Raw genomic sequence first — 24,262 nt, 5'->3', positions numbered from 1 at the left:
GTACAGCACCTGGCACCCCCAGTCGTCAATAACGGCTGGGGTGACTCGACAGATACTGGGGTGGGAGTCTGCAGGAACTTCACCTGTTCCCGCTTTCCATGTCACCGCTCCAAAGGGCACAAGCCTCCTGGGTCTGCCAGGTTCAGACCCCGCCATGAGCTCTCATACCCCCCCAGCCCCACGTGGCCCTGGAGGCTTAGTGTCCCCCACTCCACATTTCTTCCCTCCTGTTCGTCCCCACTCAAAACCTGGACACAAGGCAGCCCAGTCCGAGAAGGCTTTGAAAAATCTCATTAAGAAGGGCTACCCAAGTGCCAGAGATGTTTCCTCCGGAAGCTTTTCAACAACATCCATGAAAAATAGATGAGCTCTCTTGAATTGCAAATGCTCTTAAAGTAGAAGGCAAAATGTGAAAATTGGTCTCTTTTTCCATCATTCATGGTGAGGTCAGGGATTGAGTTGCCTGTTTAACAGTAAACATCAAACGCAGACTTGAGCCAGAAAAGAACTTAATCTCAGTGGCATCACCCTTCCCAGAAGCTCGAACTCAATTAAATTTAATTCAGTTGGTTTTCCACTGGCTTTAAAAAAAAAATTCAATATTTATTAAGCTTTCTCCGAGTGCCTGGATCCATGCCAGAGGCCGTGGGATTAAAGATACATAAAATAGTCAAATTCACTCCCATCAGAGAGATTGCGATCAAGTTCAGTAAAGACAAGATTTACAGCAAAAGTGGCTCAAGGGTGCCAGTGTTAAATTTCCAAGTCTTCGTGTGCCCCAAGGATGGAAAAGAGCCAGAACCTTACCTGGGAGGGGCTCAGGGCACCCCGATTTGCGGTCCGCTTCCTTGACCTGACCGAACACACAAGAACTGGTGGGAGCGGCTGGGTTTCTGGGTGCTGCTGCAAAGCCTGTGCTGTGGGCAGAAGCCCTGAACCCCCGCTGGGAGGTGTCCGGCTGTCCTCCACTGCTTAGCCTCGGTTCCTTCAGCCAGTTCCGGGATAACTGACATCCCAGGCATGACCTGGCCCCAGCTGGAGCACAGCTTGCTGCCCAGGGAGAGGCAGGTGAGGCCCCTGCAGCATCTTGGGGAGGCAGCCCCGAGTACAGGGGCATGAATAACTGGGGCGTCTCAACTTGGTGCCTCTTCAAAGAGGAATCGGATCATGGGCTCTGGTGTGTGTCTGAGCGTGTGTGTTTCCTTTTGATTTGAAGGACAAAAAACCCAAAGAACAAGAAAAAAGAGGGGATTTTCTTCATCGGCCATTTTCCAAGAAGTTGGACAAGAACCTGCCGGCCCACAGACAGCCCCCAGGCTCCCTCATCACGCAGACGCAGAACACCAAAGCCCTGCTGAAGGACCGGAAGGCCCCCAAGTCCGGCTTCCCGGACAAAGGTGGGTCAGCTCGAGTACCCTCTAGGACATTGTGTTGAGCTGTGTTCCCCTCATGAGTAATGGGACAGACACCCTCTTGTGCCCTGGAAAGGCAACGTCAGTGCACCCAAGGCCACCCAGAACAATCCAGGTCCGGTGTGAGTGATGTCAGCTGCAGTGCAGACAGCACCATCAGCAGGTGCAGAGCTGGGGTGCATGCTGTTGTGGGGCAGAGATAGGCGCACATGGTGTTGTGGGAGCCTCGGGGTGTAAAGTGCTGCGGGGTAAGATGTGGGAGCAGCTGTCTTATCAGGGGGCATGGTATCGCAGGAACAGAAATTAGGTGTAAGTTACCACAAGAGTAGATATTGGGGTGCAGAGAACAGAACGAGGAACTCAGTAGTGTGAGGCAGAGGAGAGGGAGCAGAAGCAGTGATGGGGTTCGGTGTGGTGAGAACCTTCCCCAGGACTGTGAGCCTGTGTGTGTAGGGGGCGGTGCTCAAACCCCAGCTCTAGGGTTTGTTGTAGTTTGAGTTTCCTTATCTTCTGAGATTTTGACCAACTGCTTTTGCTTTTGCAATGAAACAGGACCTGGTGTACCAGCTGTTGGACGGGTTAAGTGAGGCGCAGAGTGGGTGTCTCTGCCTCCCTCAGAATCAGCAGATCCGCTAAGTGGTGAATGTATATCTCCCTCCTTGGGATGAGCATTGAGGGATGCAGAAGGGACACACCCAGATGTACATACACAACCAGACACACACACACACGTAGGCAGATACTCACGTATACACACCCAGGCACACACACACACACCCAGAGCTTAGGAGTCCAGATTTCCGACCGGGCAGACTGGTGCTAGAACTTTCTGCCCCAACCATTGGATTCTGCTGCTTCCCGATGAGGATGGATGAGGAGCAGCAGGAAGATGCTCACAGGGTGGGCCGAGGCCCAGGTTCTTTCTGCTGGGGCAACGTGGTGCTCGGGTCAGTTCCTGGGGGGCTGAGTCTGAGGTGAGATTAGCAGGGCATGTGGGAGGCCCCTCTCTGGTCCCTCTGGGAGGCGCCAGGGCAGGACCGGACCAAGGGCAAGGTGGGTGCACAGATGGGGGAGATGCTTGGGCTCCAGCTGGAGTAGCCCTGAGGAAACCTTACCCGTTCCTGCCCGTGAATCTCAGGCATCTGTGGCAGCTGGAGATCTGCTTCAGATCTCTGTGTAAGTGTGTCCTGGGTGTCTTGTTTACGTAAGGCAGAGAGGGTCTGCGCGCCCTTGGTGCTCCCACACACACTCTCGGGCGTCACAGCTTGCTCTGCTGTGGGGCCGCGACGGGGTGGAAGAGAAAGGAGGTGAAGGCAGAGCTCGCTGGGTGTGAACTTGGCTTTATTTCCCTCCACTCCAGATATGTGTATGGAGGTCCCCTTCCTTTTCTGGCACAGTTTGCAAACCTCGATTCCCATCTGTGCCGATTTGAGATAGAAGCAGTGAGGACTGGCTTGTGGCCTGAAATGTGGGTGCCGCACCCCATTCAGATGTCATGAGGGAGCCCAGGAAGGAAAAGTCTGCTCCTGCTTCATCGCGGTGAACCTTGAGCAGGTGACGAATGAGCCGCCACCCAAGGACAGATTCTGCAGGAGTCCACTTGCGCAAGGCGCCTGCGGTGGCCAGGGGCTGGGAGCAGGGCCCCAGGGGAGCTGTGGTTTAAGGGGGACAGTTTCAGCTTTGCTGGATGAAGAGAGTTCTACATCCCAGTGTGAATGCGCTCAGCCCCACTCAGCGGTGCCTTTATTTATTTATTTTTTGGGGTGCCTTTAAAAGTGGCTAAGAAAGTACATTTCACATTATATGTTGTTTTTTTGGTTTGTTTTTTTTTTTTTACCACAATTACAATTACAAAAATAAAGTCACAGGAAAAACACTTCTTCCAGCCTCAATATCTGAGCACCCGATTCCAGGGTCCTCAGCAACTTGAGCTTCCCATGAACTTTGCTTAATGTGCTTCTGGCATCTTTGCAACTGTTCCATTGAGAGCAGGTGCTTCTTTTATTCAAAACGCCCTTGGCAGGGTCCTGAATTTTAAGCCTCAAAAGGGGAGCAGATGTGACTGGTGCCAGGAGGCGAATCGGAGCCCAGGAGGCTGCGGCCACCAGTCTGATGGCCCGTACATTCCACAAAGCCTCTCTGGGCCCTGTCGGGGGTCACGTGCTGACCAAACCTCTCTCCGAGTAGCCAGGACTCCCGGTGCTGCTTCCTGCTGCCCTCAGCCGGGCGACAGGCTACCCCAGCCAGGCTGGCCAGCGGCAGCACGGGCCCCTGGGCATGGTTGGTGCGGCTTCCTCACCATTTCCTTTGCTCTCTTGGTGTACAGATTCCTTCGGCTGCCGCAATATTTTCCGCAAAACCTCAGATTCCAATTGTGTGGCTTCTTCTTCCATGGAGTTCATCCCCGTCCCACCTCCTAGAACCCCCAGGATTTCCAAGAAGCCAGAGTCCCCCCCGCAGGGGCCTGGAAACACGGGCATCCCCCCCAGGGAAGACCCCTTGATGCTGGAGATGGTGCGCTCCTTCGAGTCTGTGGATCGTGACGACCAGGTGGAACTGCTCTCCCCGACCCATCACTATAGGATTCTAAGCTCCCCCGGGGGTCTGGCTCGAGGACACCCCAGTGAGCGAACACTCTCCCCAGTCCTTCTGCCTGGAAGCCCGTCAGCTCTCCACTCCACTCTGGTCTCCTTTTCTCACGAAGATAAGAACAGCTCCCCCAAAGAGGAAGGTGTCTGTGCCCCACCTCCGGCTCCCAGCAATGGCCCCACGCAGCCCCTGGGGAGCCCGAATTGCGTCAAGAGCCGGGGCAGGTTCCCCATGATGGGCATTGGACAGATGTTGAGGAAGCGGCATCAGAGCCTGCAGGCGACCACAGACCGGCCCCTGGAAGCCAGCATGCCCCCTCTGCAGCCCATGGCCCCTGTGAGCCTCTCCTTTGATATGGCTGATGGTGTCAAAGGCCAGTGTTAACCTGGACCAGCAGCAGGATGGGGGTGTCTCTGAGGGACGCCATGGGACAGAGCTCCAGCCTGGAGGGTATGAAGACTCCATGGAGGCAGCTTTCCTGGCCTCCCCAGCTCCTGCCGTGCTGTGTCCCAACTGTGGAACTGCTGGCACCCACAGACCCCAGGCCTGCCTAGCCCCCTTTCACTTAGGGACCTGCAGAGAGGCCGCTCAGAGGCTTGGCCCTGGTGTGGCCAGTTCCAGTCGTCATGTCCTCCTTCCTCCCACCCACTCACTGGCCTTCACCCACCTCCCCTGCTGGGTTCAGGGTGAGGAGCTGCAGGCCCGGGGTCCCCAGACTGCAGCTGTTAGGAGACCTTTCTTCACTCTGTGCTGCGTGTGCCTCTCGGTGGATTGTTGTCCTGACAGCCAGCCACACGGGACTGGGGCAGCAGCTCAGAGGGTCACCCAGGCCTGCTCTCCCCTCCTTCATAGCAGTGACTCCCCACAGGGGTGCTGGACCCCAGGAACCTCCGAGGAAGCCAGGCAAGTGCCCCAGTATCCAGCAGTGCCCCACTCTGAGCAGAACCCTGCTGGGCAGAGACAACCGACTAGTGGGGACCCCGAGTGAAGGAAAAGCTCAAAGGGGACACCCACCCCCCAAGCAAGAGTTTGCCAGACTTTCTTTCGTTTTTGTGGCTGGAACCTGCTAATGGTCCACTTACCTTCTCCAAAGATGATTTTTCTTTACGTAATGTCCTTAGATCGAAGCAACATCATTTCAGAAAACCTGGATGGAAACATAAGAAGGAATTGCACCGAACATTCCATGAGAGGATGAGCGTGGAAGGCACTTGGGCTCCCCCCAGGATGATGTTCTGGGTGGCCTACAGGAGGGGTGTGATCAAGACCCTCCCTGCATTCTCCCATCCCATCAGCCCAGCCCTGATCCTTCCAGAAGGTTTAGAACATAGTTCCAGTGGATTGTTTCCAAAGAGAGAAAGTGGTGCAGGTCAGATATGGATGGCAAGGAGGAGCCGTTTCCTCTGTGCAATATGGTTTTCAAGCTGCCAAGAAAATGAGTATTGCTTAGAGCTCAGCTAGTTTGTGGGCACCATGTAGAACAGGCATGCCCAGCAGGGTCATGTGCCATAAGAGCAGGGTCTTCTTGGAGGACGGCACCCTTCCCCACACAGGTTTTGAGTCCATGTTCTGTCTTCACACCTTTTGCCAAGGATTGAACCAAAGATGCGTCTCCGGTGCTGTATCTGTGCCGTCCCTGTGTGTGCCGGTGTGTGGACCCTTTGTGGTCTGACCGTGTCCAGCTGGGCCTGCCTGGGGTGCTCTCCACATGGGGTTGGGGCCTGGCGCATGGCAGGGACCCCTTGGTCATGAGCAGAATTGGAAAAAGAACTAACCAGTTTGGATAGCAATGGCCTGGAGTTTTCAACTGGTGACTAAGCCAGGGGTGACCAGCAGCCACTATGGGGGCCACCTGAAGGCCAGTCTACTAAGCCCACTGACTGTGAGCCTGTGGCAGAGAGCAGTGATGCTTCATCATCTTTTCCCTTTGGCCAGTGGTGGCCTTCTGCGTGTCTCCAACTGAGCAAGTAGAGCAGATATTTGACTGACCCTGAAACCCACTGTCCTGCCCAGTCCTGGCTGACCTTGACAAGACAGAGCTGCTATTTCCCCATTGAGGGGATCACCCCAATTCCCGGGCTTGTTAGGTGGGGGACAGGCTCCTGCCTGTTGGTGTTATTCCTTGGCATGACTCCAGACCGGGTTCTAGAACCTTCCATCAAACATAGAGCTATCTAAGCAGAGGAGAGAAAAGAAGTATCAAGAAGATTCTGCATTTGGCTTGAAACGTTTGGTTCTCACTGGGTGGTGGAGAAACCTTTCTGAGATTGTTTCCAGCTGCAAGTGGGCAACCTACAGGCTGGCAGGCTGTTACCTGTGCCTTGTGATTTCTAGTTCCTTTGTCTCTTTCATGTATTTTACTTTCCGTGTCGCTGTGAGCTCGTGGGGAACACGTTTCCCGTTCCCGAATGCGTCGAGAACAAGCTGCAGGCTTGTCTACAGTTAGCTGATCACATTGCCACGGGCCCCTGAACTGTGAACTCAGGTTTATTCTGAACCCAGTGAGAGGTGAGGGAGGTGAGGGAGGGAGCAAACTGTATTTTTGTGAGTGTGAGCACCGACAAATCTATGAAATCGAATGAAAGAAGAAATGTTAAATTGTTTATTATTTTATTATATTTATATGGAAAACTTGACTCTCCCTTTGGTAAGTACAAAGCCTGTTTATTGTCTACTTGACCGTGACTGTTTCTCGTTAGTCTGCACCTGTGAACTCAGTCAGCCTGTATTTACTGACGGAAATGACTGACCCACCATCACGTGACGTCCGGGGGGGAAGTCGGCTTCAATGGTTTGTTTTGGTCATAGGTAAGGACTGTGTTTATGTCACCATTACTAAATATATGTACTTTTATAATGACTGTGAAATACACGCTTCCCTCACTTGATGGCTTCGTTGTTTTGCTGATAAATCTTAAACCATCGAGTCCATTGCAAATAGTTGTACCATCTTCTACATAAAATTCTTAGCCCAACAACTGACTGGATGGAAGTGGGAATTGGGTTGTGGGGCATTTGGGGCATTTTCTGCTCGAGTGTCCTTGCTTCATTTCACTTGTAACATGTAGGTCTACAAAAGTCCATCTGGCTTGGCATATGGCGACTGGCCATTCAAGATGAGTCAGCATTTTTCTTTTGGGGCATAGGAGAGGGATCAGGATCTCCCAAGGAGACTCTGAAAGTCGCCTGTGAAGAATGACAACTGTGAATATTCCTTCTAGTGTTTGTCTTGTTTAAGCCTCCGTGAAGGAAGGGCAAGTGGGGCGATGAGGTGGGATGGAGAGGGGGTGTAGATTGCTTGCTTGGGTTGTTCGGTCTGTTTTCATCCATCACTGTCCACAGAGTGCCCTTCAGGTGTGATGTCTTGCTCCAACCCCATGTCCCCCGTATGGTGTGGCTGGGAGGGTGGCCTGGCTGGAAGGGGAGAGCTTACCATTCCTACCACAGGAAGCTCTGCTCAAGTTTGATGACAGGGGAGCAGGATGAGTATCTAGCTTTGAGGATGATGTTTCCTTTTAGAAATCAGAGCTTCTGAGAACAAAAAGAGACCTGAGATTATCTGGCTCAACTGCAACCTTTCGAAAAAGAGTAAGCCGGGGCCCTGAATGGTTTAAGGACACGTCCCCATTGTCACATTCCCAGTGTCCCCTAGTGAGTTGGCAGTTCAGGCTCAGGGCTCCTCCCTCAAAAACAGTCAGTGAGTGTGACCCCAGGAACATAGGAAGTCAACAGCAGATCAAGCCTTATCACAACATGTATCTCTGAAGCCCCGATGTGGATCAGGTCTTTATCTCATTCTCAGCCTTGTGCAGCTTGACATTCTGAGCACACAGTGTACACACCCTTGATTCTTGAAGTCAGAGAAAGACTCTTAACAGATCTGCCAAGAAAGCAGCAACCCTGGGGTAGCCGGGGTCTCTTCTTTAACTATCAAAAGGCTTTTGGGTTTCACTAGATTAAACCAACAAAACATTTCTATATAGCCCGGTCATAAAGGGAGACAAATCCAGAAAGATCGCAAGACTGATATTTTGGGTGAGGTCTGGAAACCCCTTGGTTATTGCCTTTGTTTCTTTGGGGGTGCTCTCTGTGCCGCTAGGCATAGTCAGAATAACGCAGAACAGCACTGGGAACTGGTTCAATTTAATGTCATCACTTTTCAATGAAAGGAGTGTATTTCCTGAGTAGTAAATGAGTGTATTATTTGTGGCAGCTTATTTGTCAAGGGAGCTTTTCAGACATCTGGTTCCAAAGACAAATGGGGTGTGTATTTGTACTTCTTTTCTGGGATCTGTCCTCAGGACATACAGTGATCTTTGAGATCTGATGTCTGGGGCACCGCGGGCCTGGGGGCCTTGCAGCGCCGCCATCCCCTCCCACCCGTGCGTCCACAGTTACTTGGGCATGCAGATGAGGAGGCGTTTGGAGGAACTACCTCCAGGAGCACTGAGTGCAGCATGATGTGGAGCAAGCTCAGGAACTGACTGGAGCTGAGCGAGATGAAAATGACAACAACACGTTGCACAGGACAATGGCAGCACATTCATGGAGGAAGCGGCATCATTTACAGGTGGAATCAAACAAAAGGCTCTTATATGGCCTGAGCTAGTTACACCATGGATTCTCTTCTCAGAAGATGGCCCAGAAGCTATTCAGAAAGGAATGTCTTTGGCTGACATTAGAAATCTGCAGGAATAACACAAATATTGTTCCTGTTCTTGCTACTAGCTCAAAAGGGCAGGTTATGGGCTTGTATCAGGAACCAGGCTTCTCGTCCTCGGGCGGTGAATCACAGCAGGTCTGAGGCAGGAGTGCCTCCCCACCCCAACTTCCATCTGCAAGCATCTCATCTTGGGCCATCACTGTGTTAAGCTGATTAGACTTCATGATGATAGCAAATTAAACCCAGAGTCTCTGACTTGCCCAATCAAGGCTTACTTCTTACACATTTTTTTTACTTGCAGTAACATGACATGGTAACATTAAATAAGTCTCAGGTGTGCATCATTGAGAATCAACACAAGTAGGTACTACATTAAGCTCACTGCTAAACATCTAATTCTGTCCTCCATACCATTATCTCTTGTCCCAATTTACCTTCCTACCCTCTACCCTTTTGGCAACCACCACTGACCCCATAGTCCAAAAGTTTATTTTTGTTTTATTCATCTATTTGTTTCCTCTAAGTCCATCCATGTAATGCAAATGTCAGGGTTTCATCTTTTTATAGCTGTATAGTATTCCCCTGTGTTTAGAAATCACATCTATTTATCCATTAGTCTGTTGCTGGGCCCTGTGGTTGTTTGCAATTTTTGGCTATTGTGAATAATGCTGAAATAAACATGGGGGTGCATATATCTCTTTGAATTAGTATCTTTGTATTTTTTGGGTAAATGTCTGAAAGTGGGATAACTACACTGAATGGAATTTCTATATGGAATCTCCGTACTGCTTTCCACAATGGCTGCACTAGTTTGCATTCCCACCAATTGTGCATATGGGTTCCCTTCTCTCCATATCCTTTCCAACACTTGGTTCTTGCCTTTTGGATAAAGCCATTCTCACAGGTGATTCCTCACACAAATATTTAGGCAGCTCAGCTGATTCCAGAGCAGCTGTCTTCTATGTGGCGACTCGGGGATTCAAGATGCTTCCAATATGCGTCTCCATCCACTCAAATGAAGCCATACTGGCTGCAACTATTCATTCATATGGACCTGCCTTGGAACAAAAGACTGAGAAATGTGGGGGAGCATATGGAGATTTAGGGTGCAGTAAATATCTCTACCTCAAGAAGTTCCAGGAGCCGTGCTTCTCATACTCAGGCAGCAAATTCATGGCTGGTCTGAAGTGAAAGTGCCTGCCCATGCCCCTTCCAACTGTGTGCGTCTCTTAAAGGTCCCCTAAAAGTGAGCTGGCCTTTCCCGTTGTTGGACAAATTACAGTACATCTCAGTGTGCATGGATTATTTTTGTTTTAAGGAAAGGGAGAAGCATTGTTAGTGATTAGTACTTCATTTAAGGGGGGCATTATAGGCTGGACAATGTCCATTTGCAGATTGACATATTGAAACGAACCCCCAATATCTCCTTCTGTGACTGTATTTGGAGATGGGACCCCTAAGAGTAGAGTGAGTTAGAATAAGCACCATGAAGTTGGCTCCTAACCCCGTCTCCATGGTGTCGCTCTAAGAAGAGGACATGTGAACACAGACACCAGACAGGAATGGCCATGTGAGGACCACATGGGGGGAGGTGGCCCCTCCGACTAAGGGGAGAGACTAAACCTACCGCCATCTTGCCCTTGGACTTCAGCCTCAGACTGTGAGAAAATAAATTGTTTAAGATGACCTGTCTGTGGGCCTTTGGACATAAATCCTCATAGACGAACATGGAAGGAGAGAGGGTGAATAGAAACATTTATGCATTCTACAGATCTTACACATTTTGTCCCATATGCTGAATTCCATTTATCCTTTTCTGACAACTAAATTACTCCCAGAACGTTCTCTCTTTCGTTTTATGTTTGGCATGAAATCCCACCTTTTCTAAATGTCCCCTGTGTATTAGACTCGGTGCCAGTTCTTTTCAAGTCTGTTACTTCCTTTAATCTGGATATCCACAAACTTTTTTTGTAGACAGTAAATATTTTATCCTTAGCCAGCTCCCATGCTGTCTGTTGCATACTTTGTGTTTTCAGTTCATTTATTTTTTTTTCCACAATCCTTTAAAAAACCACTACTAGCTGGTGGGCAGATCTTTACCTGGTGGGTATATGACAGCAGGTCCCAGAGTCCCGGCCAGCTGCTGCCGTCGTGCCTGCAAGGGTCTGGAAGTGCCCTGTGCCTGCTTCACTGGTGTGGTAGGTCACTTGTCCAGTTCACAGAGCCAGGACTTCTGCCCTATCCCCCACAGGTATTCATTTTGGGAACTCACCACCTGAATAAAGGAGAAGGAACACCTTTTGCCATTTCTGGGCTTGTCTGGACGCAGAAACCATTGATAATAGGACAGTCACGTGTCATGGAGCCACAGCAGCCTATTCTGAGAAATGCATTGCTGGCAATTCATTGTGTGAACGTCAGGGCGTAATTACACAAACCCAGGTGCTCAGTCCCTACACACCTAGGCTGGCGGTGTAGCCCGTCAGGAACGCCATCCTCCAGCTCACCCATCGTTGACCGAGTGTCCTTCATGACACCCGACTGTAACGAGCTGGTTAGGGTTCGTCTGGGGCAAGGGTTTACCCCAGGGGATTTCAAGGTGGAGAAGAGACCTGGGTCTTTCTCTGTCCTTCCTGTGTTGCTCTTGGTAGGTTTCTGGGGTCGGTTCCCAGTCCCAGGTGAGGCCAGCCTGGTGGGGAGCCTGCCAGTCCACGCTCAGCCTCACCCCTTTCTCGTGTGTGTCAGCGTGGCCCCGCATCCCATTCACTTGCCATTCGAGTTGTTTCTCTTTGTGAATGGCTTCTCAGTGAGCTCATGCTTGCTTGTGAACAGAGAGCTTACGCAGAATCCTAGGGAACAAATCTAAACGCAGAGCAGACAGGCAGCGGAACACAGCCTCGTGGCGTCCTCGCCGTCACTCAGGCCTGAATGACGCACTGTCCCCGCAGGCAGGACGAGCGTCCCCTCTGCTGAAAGACGAATTGTGCCATCTGAGTCAGAGCGCTCAGAAGAGCCCATTCAGAGCCCTCCGCCCACGCCATTTCAATTACAGGAGCCTTTCGCTGTCAGAGCTTGCGGGGACCTTGAGGGTCAGCCAGCCCCGGCTCAGCACCCCAGGAGTTTGGGGCAGCTTGCAAAGAGCACACTAACAAAGAGGATGCTCAGGATAAGCACGTAGCAGCTACTTGGAGCAGTTTTTATCACTCACTGCTAATTTTAAAAAAGAACAAACTTTTTTTTTTTAACTCAACACATGTCATGTATTTAAATACGAAATCAGGGTAAATCTTATGACTCCAAGCCTCATCAGCCACTCTGCTTTGGGACATTTCAGGGAATAATTGTAAGAAGCAGGGGTCAGGGTTAACCCTTTCAGATGCAGATTTGAGGACAATATGGGAAAATGATGCAGTGAAGAACTAGCAACAGTGTGATGTGTTGATACAACACCAATGCTGCCAGTGGCCACGTCTGCCTCCAGCGTCCGTTCTCATTCCACTAACCCCAATGAAGAGCCTGGAATGACAGCAGGGTCTGGGAATGCTTAGGGTGTCATGATGTCTGGGGTCTACTCACTCTTTGCAAATTTGGAGCCACAGAAAGGGTGGACATGGTGATGACTATAATAGAAAGAATAAGCTGACATGTGAGAAGTGTTTGAAGGGTATGTGTAGTTATTCTCTCTCTCTACCATCCCAAACATGACTCTCACCTTCCTCCGAGTCCTCCTAGGTATGTATTTTGTAGCACCAAGTATACTGTGTGATAATCGTTAACACATTGCTGTGTCTTTCAGAGCTCTGGGATGCTGTTTTACTCATCTTTGTGTCTATATCCACATATCTAAACACATGCATGCATAGACGGATGGATGGATGGTGGATGGATGGATGGATGGATGGAAAGCTACATGAGTGGGTCTATATATGGGTGGGTACCCATGGATGGGTGGGTGCATGGGTAGATGGCGATGGTGTGTATCGATGGGTGGGAGTGTAGGTGGATGGGAAGGTGAATGGATGCTTATATGGATGGGTGGATGTATAAGTAGATGTATGGGTGCATGCATGGGTGAGTGTATGTATGGGTGGGTGGATGGATGGATGAATGGGTGGTTGAGTGGACTGATGAATGAATAAGGCTGAGGGTAAATGTTGAAAGAGTTACATGACTTAGATTAGTGGACTAATCTAAGGGACCTAAGGAAAAGGAAAAGTACTTCCCTCGAACACAAAAAAAAAAAAAAAAAAACCCTCAACTACACTTTAAATGGACAAATGGAGGACTTGGGAAACAAAGACTCTAACTTTGGGTGCCAACATACTTAGCAGCTGAAGCCAGACACCCTCCTGCCATTGGATCCTTGGCTACCTCAGTTGTGTGCTGCAGCCATGTCCCCGACTGTCAAATGCATGGATGTCCATTTGACTGTTTTCTTGGGTGACCTTATGGAAATTTGGCAAGAAGATAAGGCAACTATGAGAGAAGCTGGACAGTTACCTACTCTGCCCCCTCCACCCACACACAGCTGTTCACTAGGCCAGGCTACTGAGGCCCAAACTCATCGTGTCCTAATCTTGACTCTGAAATACTCTGTTATCCTCATTGACATTTCTTGCCAGCCCTGGAGCCCAGCTGTGTTGCACACAGGCCATCTGAAGCCGTAAACAGATAGTGCATTTTTATAAGGGCTCATCAAGACTGCATTCACACGCTCTGCCTCACCCCAGCTGACCTCGTCACTTCCCCACTGTGATGGTCTGAATTGCACCCTCCCCAAATTCAGAGGGGAGCGCTAAACCCCCATTTTGAGAAATAAGACATGTTTGTCAAACTCCAGAGGTCAGGATGTAAATGTATTCGGAAGGGGAGGAAGGTCTTTAAAGAGCTAATTAAGTTAAAATGAGGCCACTGTTAGGGTGGATCTAATCCCACCTGACTGGTATCTTCCTGTATAAGAAATTTGGTCACACAGAGAAGAGACCACATGCAGACACGGGCTGTCCACAAGCAAGGGGTGGAGTCTCAGGATGAAACCCACCTGGCCAGCACCTTGATCTTAGACGTCCAGCCTCTGCAGGTGTGAGAAATCAATTTCTGATGTGAACAGAGGCTACTTGTCAGAGTTGCCCATAGCAAGGGAGTCAGAGCCTTTGGCAGAGACTCAAAGGCAGGCCGAGGAGTGGAAAAGCTTCATAATTCTCGCTAGTCCCACCTTCCAAAGATGGAGGGCTAGCAGGGCCCTCGGTGCCATCCCCACCTGGAGTGCCATCCCCACCTGGGGGGCAGGAAACCCACTCTTTTTCTCCTGCCACTTAGCGTGGTGCCATGGAAGATAGTCAAGTTGGGAACCATCTGCAAAATAGGAATCTGGGGTAAGAGGGTTAAATAGCTAACGAAGAACAGTCTGGTACAAAGTGAGTGTGTGGGCGGCTGTGCTTTGACATGAAGTCAAGGAGCCAGGGTCCGAAGCTGCAGACAAGTTGCCTCACTCTTTAGGGGCATATTTCTCCCTGAAATAAAACAAAAATAGAGTCAAGTTCAGGCCCCTGAGAGAGGGGACACATGTTCTAGCATTGCTGCCATTTTTCAAAAATTCTTTTGTGCTATTCTATTTTGGAAATGCCCTTGGAATTCATCATGTCCTTTTCTGTAGGGAAAAAAAAATGTACTTTTTATTTGGAAAAATTTAAGATTTACGGAAAAGTTGCAAAGAAAGTACAGAGAGTTCCCACATGCCCCTCGCCCTAGTCCCCCCTTATTAATGTCTTACGTGACCGGGGCACATCTGTTAGAAGCAAGACTGACGTTGATGCATTACTAGGATCTAAACTCCAGACTTTCTTTGGATGTCACCAGCCTTCCCCATGAATGTCCTCTTTCTGTTCCAGGATCTGATCCAGGGCACCACATGGCATTTAGTTGTCCTGCCTCCCCCAGTGTTCTCTGGTCTGTGACAATTTCTCAGTGTATTATTTTTTTTTTCTTTTGATGACATTGAGAATCATAAGGAGCGCTGGTCAGATGTCCTATAAAATGTCTCCTATTCTGGGTCTGTCTGCTGATCTTCCTAATTTCATCATGATTATAAACAGTGTCACAGAGGTGACATGCCTTCTCCTGACATCATAGCGGGGAGTCCATTCAAGAGAGACAAATGACATCACTTGGTGACATTAACCTTGATCACTTGTGAAGGGAGAATTTGCCAGGTTTCTCTATCATCAATTTCCTGTTTTGCCCGTTCTCTACTCCAGCCTTTGGAAGTCAGTGACTTAAGTCCTCTCCACCCTTAAGTGGGAAGAGCTGGAAATTGAACTCCACCTCCTAGAGGAGGGAATATTGCATACATTATTTAAAAAAATTATTAAGAAAGATGTCTCTGCTGGCCCCCGCTCCATGGGAGTGGCATAATCAGGGAGCAATGGCCGGGCCCAAAGGGGCAACCGATAAACCACCCCAGTGGTTAAATGTAGTACCTACTCCCCAGTATGTGCTGAGAGGGCACACCTACTGTGTGCACCTACTGTGTGCACTGGGCTTTTTCCACATCCCTTTGTACACCCTGCAGCTTGCGAGGCAGGTGTTGCTCTCTCTCTCTCTGGGTAAATGGAGACTGGTAAGTGGTAGCCCTGAGACTGGAACCCAGATTTGATAAGGAACCAAATTCTTTCCTCCCTTTCACGGGAGCATTTTAACAAGTTGTTTAAAGTAGGTATTTGGGATCGTATCAGATAATGGCTGGCTCTCCATGCTCCCTGTTACTTTTGGGCTAAGCAGAGCAGAGGTGAGGGGAGAGCTAGGCTGGCTGAGTTTGCCAGGGGAAAGTCCCTGCTCTGAGATGGAAGAAATCTCCCCTGTGGGAGGGGGATGTTCCAGGAGACACTGGCATCAGCTGGGACATTCGGTTTCTCCCAATCTGTCATCTTCCACTCCCTAGCACCCCACTGGCCCCAGCCTAGGAAAGCCAGCACAGCAACAAAAGAACAATCTCTGCTTCAAGTAGGAAGGGAGGGAGGGAGAAAGGAAGGGTGGGTTTCTTCTCCCCACCCCTATTTATTTATTTATTCAACCATGTGTTTATACCGGTATAGACTCGTGGATATTTGTGTTATATTTTAGGTCATTATATTTCAGGTCATTTACTTTGCTTCTCAAATTGTTGCAGCGTTGGCCATTGGGAGTACTTTCAGGCTGATTCCTGTGTCACTCTGACAAGCTCCCTTCCGTTTTGGGGGGGAGTGCATTTCCCTGCTTTCTGCCGCTGCAAGGTGCTCTGGGCTCATCTTGCATTCTCCCTACGAAAGTCCTATCATCAGCCACTTCTCTAAGAAGCCCTGCTTGTGATCTTTACAATGCTGCCAACAGTGGCAAGTCCAATTCGTTGGTGAGTGGATTTTATTTTTTTTAAGATTTATTTATTTATGCATACAAGAGCTGGGGTGTAGGCCAGAGGTGTGGGGGGTGAAAGGAGTCACCAGAGACAGAGTGGGGAACAGAACTGGCAGATCTACTGAAATACACTGCTGAGGGGAGCAGCAGGCAAGACAGGAGAGGTCTGCTGTGCCATGTGGGTCAGTCCCTAGCAGGGGATGGAACTTGTGTTTCAGTGGCTGCCGATAGCTTCCTAGTGCTGAGACTTTAACCCCTTGCGCCACCAGGGAGGCCCAGTGTGAGTGGATTTTAAAAGTATTTAAGCACCATGTGTCATTTAGAGTCATATCTGGTGACACAGCTTGTAATCACACCGGTTAAATAATATCTTTCATCAAAAACGGTGACAGAGAGTAAGTGAGCTGGAACATTATCATGGCTGAGAAGCAAATCATTACCAGAGTTCTTTTAAAGAACTATTTGACATTTTCCAATCACTTTCACATTTATGCATAAAAAAATTGATGGACTCTCTCCTTCTGTGCTGCCCTGAGCACAAACAATGTCATGATGTTACAAACGAACGCTTTTTTTCACTTGTGCTTTGGAAGTGGGTGTTTTCCCTAAGTCTTAGGGATGTTGAAGTTTTCGCTGCAGACGTTGATGCTTTACTTCTGGATCATGATAGAAACACTATGTTCTGTGATCAGTTACCATTTTTCTCAAAAAATATGGGCTTTTGAAGGTGTTTCAACCCCCCTATAAAAGTCAGACTAAATGCCAAGACTTTTTAGTTCTGAGTTCATGGTTCAAAATCCTTGGCAATTTTTCACAGACACTTTCCTGGTGTTCAGTTTTGCTTGAATCTGAAAGTCACACTCAGCCGCCTGACATTCCCACCTTGCAGCCCCTCCCTCTCCACTTCTCTGGTGAGTGTTGAGGCAACTCCTTTGTGCACCATCACTGAGCCGCCCCTTTCCTTTCTTAAACCTTCCGTGACAATCAGAAACTCTCTTCTTTGCTGCCTGTCATTTTGTTTTTTCTCCAAATGCTTCTTTTGAGTATAGCAAGTATCTAACTTCCCCATTGTTTTGCTTTTTTACAAAACTGGAGACTTTTTGCTCGCATTTTCTACTACCATTTTACTCAAATGTGAAGCCACAGCCTGTCTTCCATGCACTATGCAGACCTGCCTGCTTGGCATGAGAAATGGCTGCTACTTGGCAAGCACAGGTCAACGCAAGTCCCTTTAAGATCCATCTTTGAGCCCTACTGAATTTGGAGGAAAAGTTTGTATATCATACATCAGACAAGGGGTTAATATCCAAAATATACAAAGAATTCATGCAACTCAAAAAAGAAAACAAAGAACCCAATCAAAAAATCGACAGAGAGGGCCTCCCCTGTGGTGCAGCGGTTGAGCGCTGGGTTGCAAAGCTGCCTGCAGCCTCTCTAGCGATGGTTCAATCCCCGGCCGCCAGAGAGGGTCCCACATGGCGCGCAGACCTCTCCAGTCTCACCCACTGCTCCCCTCAGCAGTGTAGTTCGTCAGTTTGCCTGCTCTGCTCTCCTCTCTGACTCTGGTGAATTCTCTCACCCACCCACGCTTCTGACTGTACCCAGTGCTTGTATAAATAAATAAATAAATCTTAAAAAAAAAAATCGGCAGAGAGCTAAACAAACCCTTCTCCAAAGAAGGCATCGAGATGACTTACAGGCATATGAAAAAAATCATCACTAGTCATCAGGGAAATGCAGATCAAAACCACCATGAGATACCACCTCGTATGGGTGAGAACGGCCCACATCAGAAAGATCAGAAACAAGTATTGGCGAGGATGTGGGGAGAAAGGAGCCTCGTGCACTGTTAGTGGGAATGTAAACTGGTCCAGCCCCTATGAAGCAGGAAGTTGCTAAGTCTGCTGTTTGGACTCTGCTGCTTGCTGGAGTGGAAAGTTCCTGCATGTGCTGCTTACCCACAGTAGTAGCTATGGCTACCTTGACCCCTTCCCAAATAATAGTCTATGATGGATGGTGTGACAAGCTTCCTCATACAAACTGTATAAAACGTTACCATTCCTGCAATTTGGGGCTCCGACTTTTGGGGAGCTATCCCACTGAGCCTGCCGGTGTGACAAATAAATCTCTCTCTCTCCACTTCTCTGAGTGCCCCCTGACTTCTCTGGGAAATTGCCATAACCCCTATGGAGAACACTATGGAGGTTTCTCAAAACATGAAAAATAGATCTACCATGTGGCCCAGCAATTCCACTCCTAGGTATCTGCAGAAAGTATGCAAAGACATTCATTTGAAAGGGCGTACACATTCCTATGTCCATTGCAGCCCCACTTACAATAGCCAAATTATGGAACCAACCGAAGTGCCCATCAGAGGAGCAGATAGTAAGATGCGGTATGTATGTGGTAATGGAAGACGGCTCAGCTATTAAAAAGATGAAATCTTGCCATTTAGGATGACATTGATGGAATTGGAAGGAATGGTGCTAAGTGAAATAAGTCAAAAGGAGAAAGACAAATACCGGATGACTCCACTCATAGGCGGAATATAAAAACCACAGCAAAGAATCTGACAAAAACAAAATAAAACAAATGCTAGAAATCTGATTGTTGAGCTGAGGCTACCAGAGAAGGAGAGACGGGTGGGAGCAAAGGGGGGAGGGACTCAGTACTTGTGGGGGAGGTGAGGCGTGTGGGGGAGGTGGTGGGTGTGATATGGTGACCTATGTCCTGAGAACATATATAGTGTTGTGAAGCAACCTCAATAAGTCATTAAATATTAAATAATTATTAAATACTTAGATACATAATAAAATATTTATTTTTTGGTTTTCATTTCTTTCTTTTATTTTGCCTGCTACCCTTCCATCTGGGAAGCCATGGTATGGCTGCCGGACACAGAGCAGGGGGTGGAAACACCAACCCGCTTCCTCCTCACTCCAGACACCCATCAGCAGCCTCCCCTTTGTTTTTTGGGGTTTTTTTTTAAAGGAAAGATTTTTTTTTATTTATACAATAGTTGGGGTACAGGCTAGAGGCACGGGAGGGTGAGAGGATTCACCAGAGACAGAGTGGAGAACAGAACAGGCAGATTGACGAAATACACTGCTGAGGGGAGCAGTGGGCGAGACAGAAGAGGCCTGCCGCACCATGTGGGTAGCTCCCTGGCTGGCACCCATGTTGCAGAGGCTGTGGACAGCTTCACAGCGCTGCGTTCAACCCACTGCGCCACCAAGGAGGCCCCCAGCAACCTTCCCTTTGGCTCCCACTAGAGGAGGCAAGAACAGGTGGTCCCGATGGCTGAGCTACCAGCCCTTCTGCCCTTCTCACCTGGCCTACCTCTGCATCCTTCTCAACTGAAAGGACAATCTCACCTTGGGCCAGAAATCACTCTTCCACAAGGGATGGGCACTAAAAAAACTTCTCCTTTGCCTCCTGGAGTTGTCCCCCATCCCAGAAGAGCCTGTGGGTGCAACTCCACATCCTGTGGATTCCTAACAACTGAAGCTCTGTTCCAGCTCTGCTTGCAGCTCCTTTTGCAAGGTCAAAAGCTCTGCTGTGGACTACCATTTCTCTATGGGAAGATGTAGCTGAGCGTGGCTTGTCAGCCTGGCTTGCCTTTCCACCGGGCACGGCTGAGAACCAGGCAAAGCAAAGGTGAGGGATCCTGCAAGACCTAGCTTGCCCCGGGCCCCTGGAGCTGCACAATGTCACACTGACCACTCCCAAACCCACCCGCTGTGTGGCTGAGGGAAACACACAGTGCAACGGAAGAGTCCAGAATGTCTGAAAGGCCCCACATTTACACACACAGAACTGCTCTGGGCAGATATCCTCGTAGCCCAGGCAAAGCAAACCTCAAGGCTCCAGGGACAGAGGGGAACTGGCCTTCATCCCAGGGCCCCACTCTGGAAAAAGAGGTGAAGGGCAGCCCAGGCTGATGGGGAAGCCCATCTGTCATCGCCAATGTGCGCAATGCGCAAGCTTTTCTTCTCCCACATGCGTTCAGGGTGGTCTGCGCCCACGGGAGTGACTGCACAAAGGAAATGTGCTGGAAATAATAACCAAGCTGGTGCCATCAAAAGAGAGGGCCCCCCTCTCACCCTTGAGAGCCCAAGCGCAGCTGGAGTGGGAGGTCTGGCCACCTTCTGACCACAGAAGCCTCAGCTTCCTGGAGCCAGACTCTCGTGGTTTTCCTTCTGCTGACAGCAAAATCTCAAACAAGTCTCGCTCCTCTGACTTCTAAGCCCTGGAATGCGGTCTCACTCCCCGCCCTCTTTCAGAAGTAGCAAGCCTGGTCGGTAGGGAACTACCCTGATGGGAAGGGAGGTCTGTGCACTGTCCTATCTGCCAAATATTCCAGAAGTGGGGTTTGCACCTCCCCCAGGCTCTCTGACTCCATAGAGGTAGTTAGTCCCCAGGGAGGGCCACGGTGTCCTGGGATCTAGGTAGGAGGAGAGAGGGATAGGCCTGGATGCCCGACTGTCCTGGGGGCTGCAGAGCCTGCCCCTTTTCTGGGCAGAGGTGGGAATACAGAAGCTAAGCTCTCCAAAATCCTGTCGGTCAATGGATTCTATTGCTTAATAGGACCCTGTATGTTTCTAATGGCTTTCCCAGAAAGACTAATGAGTAGACTATTAAACTACCTTCTCAATTAAAAATTCATTAAACTGCTAAAACCCCTCCCATGCACCTTATCTTGCAGATCAGATATCTGTAAAAATAAAAATAGCAAGGGGGAAAGAAGGGTCTTTTCCAATAGTACTTGCTTCTAAGTGGTAAGACATGCATTTGGGGGTGAGGGTTGGGGGCAGATCTCGAATGTGTTTTGAAATCCCAGGGGAGCACAATACAAACTCATGTCTTTAAGGCACAAATGGGAAAACAATCATTTCAGATTTGGGTCTGGGAAGGAAAGCGGAAAATAACAATGGCCGAATCCAAAGGGAGACGCTGTCCATTGGAGGTGAAGCGAGAGCTTGTTGCGAAAGCAGCCGGCTTGGAAGAAGCGACGAAGGCTGGTGTGGATGGCCTAGGGCGGCTGAACAAAGCACCCCAGTGGGGGCGGCTCACATGGCAGAGATGTATTGTCTCATGGTTCTGGAGGCTTCCAAAGCTTCAAGAGTAATCTATCCAGCTCCTGGTGCCTTCCTGGGCTGGTGGATGCCCCGACTTGCCATTTCTTCCCTCGTCGTCCCTCTGAGCCTGGCTCTGTTTCCTTTATAAAGATTTGAGCCACCTGACTGACCTCATTTTAACTTGATCATCTCTACAGAGACCCTATTTCCAAATAAGATTGAGAATAAAAATATGCATTGCTGGAGATTTCAAGACAAGGCTCTGTTTTAACCCTTAGAAGAGGCGTTTCTACTTGTGTCTAGAAGAGTAGCAAGAAGAGTAAGTTCTTAAAAGCACTGAACACTGGGGGTTAGGACTCCAACTTAGCTCTTTTCAGAGGGATTTGGGGCGGGGCGGGGGTGGCGCACATAATTTAACTCATAATTGCCAGTTAGCTAGGAGAAGAGAATTTTAGCTCGAACTTTCCAAAAGTGACTTTTCCTCTTAAGAAAAACTTTCTCTGATGTGTATGGGGTGGGCTGGGTTGCTGAGATGGGTGGAAAGAAGGGATGCAGGGTCTGAGGAAGGACACCAGAAGAGTGATGGAACTTCCCAGAAAAGCTTCCTGGCTGTCCACGTCAAGCCTGTCTGGTCTTGACAAGAGGCCCCCTCCTGCTCACAGTATCGTGTCTCCCTCCGGCCCCTCCAGCCCTGGGCTCTGGTGGAGGCTTTGTTTGCTTTTCAGCAATTGGTCTGTCTGGTCTTCATCTCACTGCTGATTAGCACACTGGTGATTGTAATTCCTTCAAGAAAAATTTATTTTCATCCATAAATATAGATTTATCAATCTATAAATATTTATAAATAAATGTGGTGGGAGTTGCTGGGGATCTTAAGACTCTGTTTTGGCTCTTGAATGTCAAAAGAGCCATTTCTCTGTGGATCTAGGAAAATAGCTGGGGACTTTTGAAAAACAAAAAATTTTCTTTCTTATTAGTCCGGTTGCATCTTAGCAAGGCCAGAAGAAAAGAAAAAAGGGAAAATTGTTCCCTCCTAAGTCCCATGGCCTAAAAACACTTGGTGTAGCCCCTTCTGATTTTTTCCTATTTTCCTAATTTGTTCATAAGTACATACCCTCCCTCTTTATGGTTTGCTCACTTATCATTACTTTTAAACTTTTTATTTTGAAATAATTTCAGGCACATATAAGTTGCAAGGTAGAGTAGTTTCCCCAGTAATAACATCTTCTTTTAATTCTTAGAGTTGTGGTAAAATATACTTAACATCAATGGTCACTGTAACCATTTCCAAGAGTCCAGCTCAGTGGCTAAAGATATCTCCTGCATCGACTCTGGAACTCTTCTCGCATGACAGAACTGAAGCTTTGCCTTCATTAAATAATAACTGGCCGTGACCCCTCCCTGGCTTCTGGCAGCCATCCTTCTATTTCCTCTCTCTGATTTTGACTTGCTAGAGCCTTATCTAAGTGGAATCAAACCGCATTTGTCCTTTTGTGATGAGTTTACACAGTATCATGTCCTCAGGCTTCATCTATGTTGGAACGTGTGACAGAATGTCCTTCCTTTTTGGAGGCTGAATAATACTTCATTGTGTAGATAGACCATGATTTATTGATCCAGTCATCCACTCCTGGATATGGGGGTTGCGCCCACCCTTGGCCATGGTGAATGATGCTGCCATGAACATGGGATCTTTCCAAGATCCTGCTGTCAGGTCTTCTGGGTCTTCACCCAGAAGTGGAATTGCTGGATCATGTGGTAATTCTATGCTTAGTTTTTGTGAACTGCTGTGGCACCATTTTATAGTCTCACTGGCAATGCACAAGGCTTTCAATTCCTCCACGTTCCTGCCCATACTTGCTATATTCTGTTCTGTTTTGTTTTTATAATAGCCGTCCTACTGGGTGTGCCCAGTGATCACATCTTCTATAACCATGGTACAATAATCAAGAATATGGGAGTTTTTAAAGCTTTTTTCCCCTTTTAAATGGCATATGCGATCTCTGCACCCATCAGCTTTCTCTACTTAACAAAATACAAACACATAACAAAAATGTTGGATCCTGTCACAAAACCTCCCCATAAGTTTTATATAATGTGGGCTTCTCAGAGTCCCTGGAGGATCCATGGCAACCCTGCTGGGAGTGGACTCGAGGGAGGAGTCTGGTGGGGGTCATGGTCCCCAGACTGTGAGGCCAGAGGGCCACTGGGTTTCCTGTGTCCTGGAGATTCTTGAGCCCAATTGCCTGGATTGGGGTGCTGAGAGGGAGAGCAGAGCTGGGTGCAGGGAATACACCAAAGTCGGTCCTTGCACAAGTAAAGGAGGGAGAGAACCTGTGGACATTTATTCTGTTTTATGATGATGTTAGGTTGTTTTCAGTTCATCTCAGAAGGGATGAACTGCCAGATAGCTCTCAGCTGAACCTCCACTTCTCGGTTTTCTCTGGAGAGTGATAGAGAAAGCACCACAAAGAAGGTGCTGGGGTTTGACAGTTCATTAGTTTATTGCCTCGACTCTAGTGGACATGCACAAATGGGCAAAAGTAGGTACGAGGGCAAAAGTGAGGAGAGCGGTGAGTTGAGAGAAGAAGAAAGAGAATGATCTGGGGGACATGGAAACAGGATCTTTTCCTTCTGCAAAACTTGAGGCTGGTTGTCGGCTCTGATTTCTCCCAATGAAATCTCCACATGACCGATGGCAAAGAGAAAAGAACTGTCATCTCATAAGCTGCCTTGAGTTATGATTTCAATAAATCCCAGATACTATGTTTTTTATTAAATTCCCAAATACCTGCAACTTTTGTTGGTATAATACTATTATTTCACTTTCATTTAAAAAAAAAAAGAGCCCTCTAAAATCATGATCATTTATGTCTTGAGAAATCCCCAAAGAGTCATAAGTTTTCCTTATTTGGAAAGCGTTGAGACCACCTCCTTGAGTTGTTTCAAACCCTACCAAGAAATTGTATTGCGGTTCTTAGGATTGCTGGAGTTGCTAGGGAGGCTGAACACCTTATAGATACGGGTCGTTTACATTTCTCCCAGAGCCTTCGGTCAATGTCTATTTCCATCAGTATTTCCTAGAACCAGTTTGGAATTACTGGGTTTTATTACGGAGATAAGGAGAA

At 48.6% G+C, this 24,262-nt stretch overlaps 1 protein-coding gene across 1 annotated transcript in view; it reads left to right on the top strand.

Moving 5' to 3' along the window:
* Positions 1 to 10,354, top strand: part of HUNK (hormonally up-regulated Neu-associated kinase) — a 99,228-nt gene extending 88,874 nt beyond the window's left edge. Inside the window, exons 10-11 of the mRNA XM_037525035.2 lie at positions 1,217 to 1,397; positions 3,739 to 10,354. Coding sequence (XP_037380932.1) covers positions 1,217 to 1,397; positions 3,739 to 4,385 — 828 coding nt within the window. The 3' untranslated portion in view covers positions 4,386 to 10,354. The remainder of the gene's footprint in view (positions 1 to 1,216; positions 1,398 to 3,738) is intronic.
* Positions 10,355 to 24,262: the final 13,908 nt, after the last annotated feature.

This window comes from Talpa occidentalis, unplaced genomic scaffold (genome assembly GCF_014898055.3).
Source record: "Talpa occidentalis isolate TD23 unplaced genomic scaffold, MPIMG_talOcc4v2.1 talOcc4.4, whole genome shotgun sequence".
NCBI classification, from domain to species: Eukaryota; Metazoa; Chordata; class Mammalia; order Eulipotyphla; family Talpidae; genus Talpa; species Talpa occidentalis.
Note: the sequence above shows the minus strand (reverse complement) of the source record. Positions and strands in the feature narration are given on the sequence as shown.